This window comes from Mus caroli, chromosome 4, assembly GCF_900094665.2.
Source record: "Mus caroli chromosome 4, CAROLI_EIJ_v1.1, whole genome shotgun sequence".
In the NCBI taxonomy this organism is placed as follows: Eukaryota; Metazoa; Chordata; class Mammalia; order Rodentia; family Muridae; genus Mus; species Mus caroli.
Window position 1 is genome coordinate 106,602,685 of NC_034573.1, and position 12,532 is coordinate 106,615,216.

The 12,532-nt window shown below is 47.0% G+C and overlaps 1 protein-coding gene across 1 annotated transcript; it reads right to left on the reverse strand.

The window, feature by feature from the left end:
* Window positions 1-2,703: 2,703 nt before the first annotated feature.
* Window positions 2,704-7,724, reverse strand: Tspan1 (tetraspanin 1). Its single transcript, XM_021159207.2, has 8 exons — window positions 7,607-7,724; window positions 7,145-7,213; window positions 4,437-4,643; window positions 4,190-4,264; window positions 3,974-4,072; window positions 3,741-3,893; window positions 3,411-3,494; window positions 2,704-3,136 (listed from the first exon to the last, which is right to left on the reverse strand). The coding sequence occupies exons 2-8, from the start codon at window positions 7,199-7,201 to the stop codon at window positions 3,089-3,091; spliced, it is 723 nt and encodes a 240-aa protein (XP_021014866.1). The 5' UTR covers window positions 7,202-7,213; window positions 7,607-7,724; the 3' UTR covers window positions 2,704-3,088.
* Between the last annotated feature and the right edge of the window lie 4,808 nt (window positions 7,725-12,532).

The following is a 12,532-nucleotide window of genomic DNA, read 5'->3' on the forward strand; positions in this document are numbered from 1 at the left end:
GTGTATTTTGTAATAGTTTTGTGGGGAGTATGGCGTGGTGGTGAGGGAGAGAGAATCACTGGATAAATGGTGAGGTGTTTGGGGCTTTTGGTTTTTTGTTTTATCTGCCTAATTTATCTTCTGTGTGAAGCCATTTGGCCACCAGGGGATGCCCAAGTCTCAAGCTTCAAGTCTTTTGTTTTAGAAGGGTTCCACCCTGGTACCAGCTGACTTTAAATGCCTTGCCTACTTGGTCCTCAGCTCCAAGCAGTCATCTCACACCCCTTCCTCCCTGTTCTACCACCCTGCTAGTTCCATCCTTTATGTCTGAGCCCAGCACCTATCCCCAGAAACGGAGTAGGTAAGAGAAACCAAAAAGGACAAATGGGGGTGGATGAGGGAATGCTCTGGAGGTAACCATAGTGGAGACAGGAAGTGACTGGATCAGAAACAGTGGCAGCCACAGGAGTGTGGGAGATGATTTTGAGAGAAGATACTGGGCAGGCAGATACAGGAGCAAGGGTTTCTGTGGCCTGAATTGGTTGTGTGCAGAATTCCATAAGGATGTTTGTTTCTGCATAAAAGGTTCATGGTTTTCATCAGAGGCTAGTAACTCAAAGGAGCCTAGGAAAGTCTGAGTGAATCACCAAAAACCAGACAATATAGTCCTTTGGGAGTCAGATAGCCCAAGGCAGGGGAACATGACCTTTAAGGCTCTGAAGATTAAGATCAGGACCTGAGTAGATCAGACTGTAAGAAAGGGTATAACTCTTGCCAAGGACGGGAACTTACTGGAAACCCTGCCCTTTACCTTTGCTGTCCTGGTGCCCTTTACTGGTGCTTAGAGCTCTGCAGTAGTATCGTGCAATATGGCTTTGACATTGGTCACCACCCTGACCCCCTTCAGTGTTCACTAGAGCTAGTGTTTCAGGTGGCAAAGTAGGCACAGGAGAAGCAATTAGACCGTGATGAAGTGGCAGCCCTCCCTGGACAAACAAATCCCCTTCCTCCTCCTGCTTCCACACAGGCACCTGTGGGAGGAATAGAGTCTGTGTGGGAGATGCAGTTTGCTGGCAAAGGGTGAAGGCCAACTAGTTCTCTATCTAGAATCCTAGTAGATTCTTGGTCAGGCTTCACTGAAGCTGTGTGGCTCTGGCCAAGTCTGTTCTTTTTTGGGCCCAACAAGTGGGTGGGTGATAGCTGTGGGCTGCTCTGGAAAAGCCCACAGAGACAGATGGGGGGTGGGGCTGTCAAAGGGAAGGGAGGAGGAAAGATAATCAAATCGGCTTTGCCTGGTGGCAGCCACTGTCCTGCAACAACAGCATTTCCCTTGATGCTGCCACTTGAAGTTCAGAGGCATTCAATTTTTGTTTTTTTTTTTTTGGGGGGGGGGGGGGTTCTGAGACAGGGTTTCCCTGAGTGGACTTGGCTATCTTGGAACTCACTATGTAGACCAGGCTAGCCTCAGACTCAGAGATCAGCCTGCTCCTGCCTCCCAGGTGCTGCGGTTAAAGGCATGCGCCACCAAAGTCTTGCATTTTTTAAAAAAGACATTTTAGATTTTTTTTTCAGAGACATTCAGTTCAGTTTCTTCAGGTTGGACTGTTACTGTGTCAAGCAAGGTCCACCCAGTTACAGGAGCCCGTCTGGCAGCTCAGGACTGGGTAAAGACTAGGGATGTATAGTGGTGTGTTTGCCTAGCACACATGAAGTCGGATGTGATCCCTAATACCTCCTAAAATCAGGCATGGGGATGGATACATATCTGTAAACCCAGCACTTAGGAGACCGAGGCAGGAATTCAGTGTCATTCTCAGCTATATAGAAAGTTCAAAGCCAGTCTGGGCTGTATGAGACCCCTCCATCTCTAAGCAAAAACAACAAAGAAGTGAGATCTTGGCCAGGTGTAATGATGCACAGCTTTAATCCCAGCATTCAGGAGGTAGAGGCCTCTGAGGCAGATCTCGAGAGTTTGAGGCCCTCCTGGCCTACAAAACAGGATCTAGAATGGCTAGGACCACATTGAATGACCTCTTTTTCAGAAACAAAGAAAAAAGAATGCTTGGGTGAAAGAGCCAGTGCCAACGGTGGCCATAGTGCCATAACTATGCTCTCAGCCCCTGCATTAACTGTGCCACCATGATCAAGCAGGCCACACACGTCAGCTGCCCAGTTCCTGATGAAGATGATGGGAACATACCCAATGTGTCCACCTACCCTTAGGGCACAAGTCTGGAATTGCTGAAGAACTTGTGAATACTCCCATTAATGGGAGAGGCCCCCCTTTATTGCCCCCCAATAAAATGTATACCCCCCAAAGTATACAGATCTTTAGAGCAATGGATAGGCCAAGAATAAATGATTTTGAGATTCCCCAAAGTAGAGCATATAGCTTAGACCTACTTATCTAAGTTCCTGGAGGGCTCCAACAAGTGACTCCACCCACACAGCCCTGACTTGGCACAAGCTTGTTATTTTCATAGCTTTCCAGTCCAGTGCCCTTCACCAGGAGGGAGAACTTTAACTGCAAAGCCCTCCTGGTACATAAACGCAGACCAATGCAGCTCTCACTTCCTCAGTGTACTCTTGGACACTTTTACTCTCTCTCCCAGGCTGGAACCAGATACCTACGTCCCTTCCCTCCCACCCTGCTGAGTCTCCAGCTTCACAGAAGTCAGTGCAACTTAGGCAACCAGGACCCATCTCTCCAAGCATACACAGGCCAATTAGAAATATTTTCATTGGTTTATAGGTTCCAAAATGCCTTCTATACATTCCTTCAATGACTTTACAGTGTTAGAAAATGCCCAGGCTATAAGTGCCTTCATCCACTAATGGAGTGCTAGGATCATCAAGAGTCTCAGGAAATGGGCAGACTTGGCTGCCTCTGAGACTGGGACCGATGCCCCCCTCACCCCACCAGTGGAAGAACAAGGCAGACAAAGCCCGCGAGGTGGTCCCTATTTAGCCCAAAGTCCCTGAGCAGCAAAGGCAAATCCATTCCGGCCCAAATGACATTTCATCTCCACCCATTGCTGCTGCTTAGCTGTGCCAAGTGCCTCTTCCTGGTTTCCATGTGACGGCAGCAAATCAGGAGGAAGAAGTAGTCTTATTTCAGATTGCAGTATAGATACATGGACACAACCATGGCAGCCAGCTGAGGGGGAGGAACAGGGAGACATGGAAGGACATGATTGAGATCCTCAAGGACTGATTTCTTGTCTGCTCTGAGCAGCCTACACAAAGCACTGTTTTCTCAATGGTAGGAGACATGCTTGGTACCCATAGGCCCCTGAGTTCAGTCCTCGGCTCCAGAAATGAAAACACTATAGAGTTCTTTTTCCTCTAGAGAAGCCTCAGAGATGAGCTAATCTGTACAGGTCTGGTGGAAACTGATAGACACCCCAGTTCCAGTCTTCATACTGACTTACCTCTAGGGCCGCAACTCCAACTGCCACACCACCTACAGTGACTGCATTGGCTCTGATTCTATGCAGAATCTCTTTGAAACAACCCTTGGAGAAAGGAGAAAATATTTATATAGCTGGCAATGCCCTACCTCCAGCACACTGACTACTTACTGTAAAGCCATTAAAGCAATCAAACTGGTGCTGGGTAGTGGTAGCACACAGGAGGCAGAGGCAGGCAGATCTCTGTTAGTTCAAGCCCAGCTTGGTCTACATAACAAGTTCCAAGACAGCCAGAGCTACACAGAGAAACCCTGTCTCAAACAAACAAGACAATTCCATGCCAGTACATACCTGTACCTTCATACTCTTGGCCTTATCCTCGGTGCATGGTTCAACTGTATGGTTGCCAGGGTTGGCACAACAGGGTGGGGGGAAGACTTTATTCTCTTTGACGAAACGTGAGGCATTAAAATCTGTGTAGTTGTTGAAGCCACAGCAATGCAACTGCAGACAAAATGGGACTGGTGATTGATTGGTCTCGTTTTTCTCCCTCTCTGTCCCCAGATCCTCCCAGCCCACCTTACCTCTTCCATTGTAGAGTTCCACACTTGGGTGAAGTCAGTCTGATAACCATAGTCTTTTTCGATAGCAGGCACCACCAGAAGTGTCAGGAATTGTTCAGCCTGGATGGGTCAGGCCGACATTAAGAGACAGATAGGGAAAGTAGCCATTCACTGCCCACCACCAACTCTCAGGACTTTGCTCCGTTTTTCTCCCTTTGCCCCGTCCCAGTGCCTCACCAGTGTGGTGTACACCAAGGCAACCACAGCACCTGCAATCTCAGCGATGAAGATGATGAGGAGGATGGAAAAGAACTGAAACAATAAAACATGTTTTAGGGCAACACACCTTCCTTGCCCTACACACAGGGGTTCCCCACAGTGAGGCTCCCACAACCCAGAGGAGAGTTTTGGGATCCCAGAGGCTGGTGTCAGGGATGAAGGGGAAACCCTTGGTTGTGGGCCTGGGGAGCTGAATCCAACACACCATCATGAGCACACACTTGTTCTCAGAGTGAGCACCATAGCAGCCCAGGAAACCAAGGATAAAGAGCACAGCACCGGCGGCGATGAGGAAGTAGCCCACGTTGACAAACTGCATGGCACTGGATGATAGTGATCCGAAGACCTTCAGGAAAGATGTCCCATCGACGGACACCCAGATTCCCACAGCCAACAGGGCTGCACCACAGAGCTGAGGACAGAAGTCAAGCTTTGAAACATTGCTAGTCAATGGTTCCCTTTACACCATCAAATCAGGAAACTTGACCTCTCCTTGACCTTGGAATCTAACAACCTGCTGTGCACGGAGGGAAACATTAACAGGTGCCAGAAAGATGAAGCTGGGACACTTATGACGAATTCACCAGTTTGCTCACCTGGGGCCATAAGCATGAGGTCAGGGCTTCTAGAAACATCCACAGACTGGGAGGAGACACAAGACTTGCCTTTTAGTGTTCTCAGGGCCCTGCCACATAGGTAGGAATGAAAATGGGTCCAATCTCTCTCATTCTTGGCTGTGGGTGCCTAGAATGGTTGTTTCTCCTTTACATGGAAACAGTCAGTGGTAGTGTTGAGCAGGCTCAAGGCTCAATAGTCACCATAGCAACAGCAGGGTGAGGCTTACACCTGCTTGCGACCTTGAAACAGGCCTGAGGTTGAGAGGTTCATTCACCCAGAGGCCCTATTTGGTCCCCCTTCAGGGTGGAATCAACTGTCAGACTCCTTTTTCACCCAGGCCGCTGTCTGACACATAGAAACAGAGCACAACTACAGCTTCTCTTCAAGACATGGGCTCAACCTAAGGTTTCAGAGGTAGTCTGGAAGCTTTGAGGGGGTTCTGATGAAGGCCTGGGTACCACAGCTCCTAGCAAACCTTTGCTGACCCAAGGACTTTGGGAGATGAATCAGCCTAACACTGGCTTGGGCCCAGCTCCCACTGAACTAAAGAAACCAGTCTGGCATGGGCATATAAAGATATATATATATATATATTGTGGCTCTATCCCAGGATGTTTGCTTAATGACAAAAGAGCTGGGCTGCTAGCCTTCAGGGTCAAATTTCAAGGAGCCTGGCTTTCCTACCTTGTTCTGCCCAGTCTGGCAAGGCCTAGGCAACAGAGGACAGAAACCAAACTGGATTTGCCTTTAACCCTATCAGGCCAGAGCCCTGGCTCTCCCAATTACTGAAATCCTAGCATTTCCTTCAGTTATCTGAATGAAACCGAGTTCTTGGCAGCCACAGGAAGCCCAAGTACAGACCACATTGGAGTCAAAGAGACTACTTACCCCTTGCCCAGTTTCTCTAAACTGGTACACACGTCATGTCTTTATTCTCTCCCCTCCCACTCATTATTCTCTGGTGACATCGGCCCCTGACCACTGTTTTTAAACACCCCTTTTCCTCTTTTCCTTCCTACTGTACTTTGCCTCCATCACCGTGGCTATTTTTCTGTTCATCTCTAATACTTCCAGTTTCCAAGAACTGATTTTCTTTAAGACCAGGGGTTCTATAATATTCCCAAGGCTACAGCAGGTGGAAGGCAGACTTTCCCTTACTGTTGCCAGAGTCCTAACCCACCCCTATGACCTCACTGGCGGCTCATAGGCACCAGACTTTTATATGCCCATGCACCTCCATTGGGTGCACACGAGTGTAGCGGATGACCCCTTCTTTACCCCTACATTGCTCAAACCATTTCTAAGACGTCTTTGTTTTACCGCTCCTCTGCCACCTTTGTTTACTGTGTCCCTTTCTTCTTATCTCTGTCACTATCTCTAGGGTTTGGGCCTCATGGCTCAGCTTCTTAAACAAGCCCTATATAATCTGTTCCTGGTTTTCTAAACAATATCGAATTTCATTACCTCTGGGCCTTCCTACGCCCTTTAGGGCTCCCCCACCCAATGCAAATGTCCAACCTCAACTACTTCCTCCAGGAAGCACTTTCCAACTAGGCTGTATTCAAACCCCTTCAGGGCCTCCCTTACTTAGCCTTGACGGTAAATCTAAAAGTACCACTTTGCAATTATCAGTATATATAGCAATTATCAGCCTCTTTGACAATGATCAGCCTATCTGATTTACTGAACCTGAGATTCTCAAGGGCAGTGAATGGCCTGGCTCTACCCTAGCACATAGCACTGAGTCTTAGTCAATGAATATGTTTTCCTTTTTGTTTGTGGACTCGTGCATGCTAAGCAAATGCTCTACCACTGAACAACAATCTCAGCCCCTTAAATGCCAGCCCAGTCAATGCGTACTTATTGAGTCAACTAAGAGGTATGGACTCTCAGCTTTTTCAACGCACAGTGGTCACTGAATTGCCTTTTACACTATAAACTTAAGCAGATCCCCTTTCCTCTCTGAACGTAAATGCCTATTTAAAAAAAGGGGTGGGGCAATCATTCCTGCTAGCCGACCCTGCCCCGGAATGATCCTTCCTGGAAGGGAGGTGAGAAACTTAAGCTTCTCCATCCCTAACCTTCCCCATCTTCACCCAAACTTCTGTGTGGCAGCCAGGTTGTTAGTGGAATCAGGAATCAGCATTTGGGAAGACCCTCTGCTTCCTTCTCATAGAGGAAAATTTACAGGACAGAGTCTGGGTACGTAGTTTCCCATTCTCCAGCCTGGCCTCTGTTCAGACTGTGACCTGCTTTTGTAAGGAACCCCAGGAAACCCACAACCAGCATACTTACAAAGATGAGTAGATTGAAGAGGAACATCATGACCTTAATGAATTTGAAGCACTGCATGGTGGGTGGGTCCTGGGAAACAGACGTGCACAAATTAGGACCTTACCTCCCACTTGCCCTGGGCTGGCTTTGTTTTTTGGAGTCCAACATCTTGTTATTTCTCACCAAACTTCCCCTGCATCTAGACTCTAATATCTCAGAACTTTTTCCAGTTCTTTTGTTGACACGTATGCTCACCTGTACTAGTTCTCAGATCTTAATATCCCCAGATCCCCACGCAGGTATTACAAGCCTGATCCCACACTCCAGACCACTCAACACCCTTGCCTGACACCTGTCTTTCCTAATCCTCTTTCTAAACCAATCTCAGATTCTTCAGTACCCACCAATGGCCTTTTCTAGCACCCCAAACCTGTTTTTAGACTGGTACCCATTCATAGATTAATCCCTGGTCTATGCCATCACCTGCTCAGGGCTCTTGGCAATAGGTTCTGAACGGGATCTGTTGCACTCCCGAAGGAACAGAACAGCTCCAGGAAACTGCCACTCAGTGTGCTGGCAGAAAGCTGAAGGAGCGGCTAGTCCTCGCACAACACTACTCACCTACAGGTGGGGCAGGTGCTTTAAAACCTCCTGCCCGCAGGCCCGCCCGCTGGCCCCACCCAAGGCTGATTAACCTTCTTTGCCCCTGCTGCCCCCTACTGCCTGGAGATAAGTTCCCAACACTGAAAGCAATAATTAAATCTCTACCTGGAAATGTCACCATAGGCTCTGCCTCTCCTGAAAAGGGGTGTATGGAGCAGCAGTGTCAGGAGCTGGACAAGTAGCTTTCTAGAACTTTTGGGTGCCTCGCTCACAATAGTGTGATATGATTCTTACCTCGAATCTGTGTGTTCACTGGCACCCACATCTGCTCGAGCTGCCATCCATATGTTTACACACAAAACTCACAGTCACGTATATAACATAGAGTGATACTCTTTTTTTTTTTCCTTTTTTCTTTTGGTTTTTCAAGACAGGGCAGGGTTTCTCTGTGTAGACCTGGTTGTCCTGGAACTCACTCTGTAGACCAGGCTGGCCTCAAACTCAAAAATCTGCCTGCCTCTGCCTCCCAAGTGCTGGGACTAAAGAGATGCACCACCACTGCCCAGCAGAGTGGTACTCTTGAATGTTCACACACACATAAGCATATGCACACACTCGTGAGGCGTGCACGCGCACACACACACATGCACACACAAACAAATGTACATTCATGTGCACACACTTATGAGAACACACACACATGCTCATACATATGCACGCTCATACATATGCACACACATACACACACATACACTTGCACATAAGTGCATACACACACACACAGACACATGCACACACACTTTCAAGGATATGATCATGGTCCTCTGTTCTCACCTCAGAACAGGAAATGGTTATTTTTCCTCTTCCTTTCACAAAACCCACAAGACTTCAAGGACCCCATCATCATCATCATCATCCTCTTCCTCCTCCTCCTTCTTTATGTCCTTTTGCCTGCATATCTCTGATGTGTGAGCCTGGTTCTTAGGGAGTTCAGAGCAGCACATCAGATCCCCTGGAGTCCTGGAACTGAAATTTAAGGAGGCAGTGAGCCACCATGTGGATGCTGGAAATCAAACCAAGGTCCTTTGCAGCCTCAACCACTATGTCATTTCTCCAGCCCCCCCACTTCTTTTCCCCCTCTCCATACTCTGGAATCCAGTGTATGGCCCTGGTCATTCTGCCAGCAGGTGGCACTATGGGCCTACAAAGGAGACACTATCACCCCAAGGTTCTGTAACCCTTCTTTTCTGGGGCTCCCTCTTTGTTTTCCCACTCCAAGCTTCCTGGTTGAGAGGTTCTTCACAAGTCCTCGCTCCCAGTTATTCAGACCAGAGGCTCAAATTCTGGTTCTGTCATTTCTTAGCTGTGTGGGCCCTGGGGATTTTTATTTATTTATTTGTTTTTATTTTTGTTCTTTCAAGACAGGGTCTCACTATGTACCTCTGGCTGTCCTGGTGCTATGTTCGACAGGCTGGCTCAAACCTACAGAGATTGCCTGCCTCTGACTCCCAAATGCTGGGATTAAAGATGTGTGTCACTGTGCCTGGCCATTTTTTTTTTTTTATTTAAAAGATTTATTTTAAAGATTTATTTATTTATTGTATGCTTTAAATACACTGTAGCTGTCTTCAGACACTCCGGAAGAGGGCGCCAGATCTCATTACGGATGGTTGTGAGCCACCATGTGGTTGCTGGGATTTGAACTCAGGAGTCAGTGCTCTTAACCGCTGAGCCATCTCTCCAACCCCACTTTATTTATTTTTAAATTTAAATTGTATTTAATATGTATGAATGTTTTGTGTGCATGTGTGTCTGTTCTGTGCACCCTGTCCAGAGGCTAGAAGAAAAGAGATCTCCTAGAAATGGACAGAAATGGACAGTAACAGACAGAAATCCCGTGAGTGTTGGAAATCAAACTGGGTCCTCTGGAAAAGCAGCAAGTGCTCTTAATGGTTGAGCCAACTTTCCAGCCCCTATTTATTTATTTTTCCTTTTGTGTGTGTGTGTGTGTGTGTGTGTGTGTGTGAGAGAGAGAGAGAGAGAGAGAGAGACAGAGACAGAGACAGAGACAGAGACAGAGACAGAGACAGAGACAGAGAGAAAGAGAGAAAGAAAGAAGAGAAGGGGGGTCTATATTGACCTGCTTCCTGGAGCTCCTAGCTTGCCTTGAACTCAGAAACCTGCCTCATCCTGCCTCCAGAGTGCTGGGATCATAGGTGTGAGCCACCAATCTGGCTTTATTTCTTTCGAGAAGAGGTCTCACTCTGTAGTTACAGACTTGCCTCAAACTTGGACAGCTGAAGCAGGACTGTGTCAAGCGCTAGGACTGCAGTTGTGAAAGGCCACACCCAACTAACTGGAATTCTTGGTCATCCTGCCTCAGCCTCCCTAATGCTATGCTAGAGTTCCAGGTATGCGTCATCCCACCCCGCTACTCGGCCAAGATTTGTTTTTCTGTCTCCGTTTCCTGGTCTGTGTAAGAGAATAGTTGACTCAGAGCAAGGAGCACTAAGAGGTCAGAGCAGAGAGCACTACTAGCGTGATTATGGGATGGATTTAGGGGAGGGATGATGATGGGAGAGAGATGGTATTGTGTGTCCTGCTAGGGACGGCACCCAGGGCTTTGCACACCAGAGACAAATGCCCTGTCGCTTGAGCTACGTTCCCTGACTTGAGGAAGTGGATTGATTTTTATGACTACTTTTGTTTTCTTGAGAAACAGCCTCATTATGGAGCCCTGGCTTGTGTAGGACTCACTATGTAGCCTCAGTTGACCTTGAACTTGCAATGATCTTTCTTTTACCTCCACCTCACAAAGAGGGGGGATTTCTGGCTTGTGCCACTACACCCAAAGAAGTGGGTTTTTATTTGTGTTCATGAGTGCATGTGTGTTCGTGTGTGTTCATGTGTGTGTGTGTGTTCATGTGTATGTGTGTGTGTGTGTGTGTTTATTCACATGTATGCAGGTGCCTACAGAGGTCAAAAGAAAGTATCACCTGGAGGTGCTGGGTGTCTCCTGCAATGCAATAAGCATTCCTAACTGCTGAACCATCTCTCCAGCCCGGAAGTGGATTTTTTAGTTTGTTGTTTTTGATTGGAAGGAGGCAACTGTAGAGACAGAGAAAGCAGATAATATCACAGGTAATAAGCCAGTGGGACACGCCTGTATTTGCAGCTACTCTGGAGGCTGAGGCAAGAAGATCTTTTGATCCTACAAGCTTAAAACCCTTCTGGCCAAGAGGTGGTGAGATCCCATCTCAAAACTGAAACAAATGGGCAGAGCCTGGTGGTCAGTGCCCATTATCCCAGCACTCAGGAGGCAAGGGCATGTGGATCTCTGAGGTCCAGCCAGTCAGAGCCATTCCAAACTATACTATAAAGCTTGCCTTAAATGTGCAACATGCTTTGGATTTTTTTGTTTTGTTTTTCTGTACAACAAAACTATAAAATAGACTTTTTTTTTTTTTTTTTTGTCTGTCTGCTCTAAGTTGTTTTTGTCTGCTTATTTGGTTGGGTTGGGTTTTTTGTGATTGTAGGTCCCACATAGGCCATCCACTGACTCTTTGAAGCTAACGATGATGACCTCAAACTCTTGAAGCTGCTGGCTCCCGCCTCCACATGGGTTTTAGGTGGGATTATAGGTGTATATTGCCACCATTTTAGACTTTCTTTTTAATCCATATTTTTTTCTTTTCTTTTCTTTTCTCTTTCTTTCTTTCTTTCTTTCTTTCTTTCTTTCTTTCTTTCTTTCTTTCTTTCTTTCTTTCTTTCTTTCTTTCTTTTTTTCTAAACAGGGTTTCTCTGTGTAGCCCTGGCTGGCCTGGAACTCACTCTGTAGACCAGGCTGACCTGGAACTCAGAAATCCGCCTGCCTCTGCCTCCCGAGTAGGCGTGTGCCACCACGTCCGGCTAATCCATATTTTAAATACAGGGAAAAAACAGAAGCCCAGAAAGCCGAAAGACCTGTTAGGGTCACATAACTTGTGACTGGTAGAGCTAGAACTCAACCTTGTCAGCCTACCCTAGACACTAATGGAGTCTCTAAGGAGGCAGGCAAGTGATGTCCATGAAGAGCTGGGGAGGAGACTTTGGCCCAGAGCCTGAATAAGGACAGAGGCTCATAGGAATAGTGGCTAAAAGTTAAGGAAGTCAAAGTAGGGCATGGTGAGGCCCCAAGGTGCAGGAAGGATAACAGAAGAGAGACAGAGGACTAAGGTATGGAGAAACTGGCAAATCCAAAGGTCCTTGGCTTCTTGGAGGGCAGGGTGACACTGCCATTCCTGTAGGCCTCCCACAAGACCGTGGAAGCCAGGGCTAGAGCCTCTTCCCCTTTATCCACAGGGCTTTCTCTTTCATCTCAGGAAGAACCCTGGGAGTTCACATTCTTCCATGTCCTGGTCGTTAAAGAATATCCTGAATAAACAAATAATGAGCCTTGAGCAGCAAAAGATGGACTTGACCACTCTGGGCTTCAGACCCTCACTGCCTCTGATTCTGTGGCTACACCACACCAAAGCGGTTTCCTTACACTGTTAAGCTTCGTTATTTAGAGCCGGTATCCCTGGATTCACCTACTCGCTACATTCATCCGTAACCACAAGACCAAGTCTGAGTCACTTTTGCAATTACTCACAGAGAATGTACACAGAAGTAAAGGTTCTGAGTACCTAACCTACACTTCCAGTTGAGGTCTGTGCAGTAGGACTTTCTGTCCTCACAAATGTTTTAGCTCTCTCTTTTTTTTTTTTTTTTTTTTTTTTTTTGATCTTTGGTTTTTTTTTTTCATTTTTTTAATTAGTTATTTTC

Coding starts and splice junctions, on each gene's coding strand:
- Tspan1 (XM_021159207.2), bottom strand. CDS start 7,201: ATGCAGTGCTTCAAATTCATTAAGGTCATGATGTTCCTCTTCAATCTA. Junction 4,073..4,189: donor CCTTGGTGTACACCACACTG/GTGAGGCACTGG, acceptor TGACCCATCCAG/GCTGAACAATTCCTGACACT. Junction 3,495..3,740: donor CCAAGAGTATGAAGGTACAG/GTATGTACTGGC, acceptor CCTTTCTCCAAG/GGTTGTTTCAAAGAGATTCT.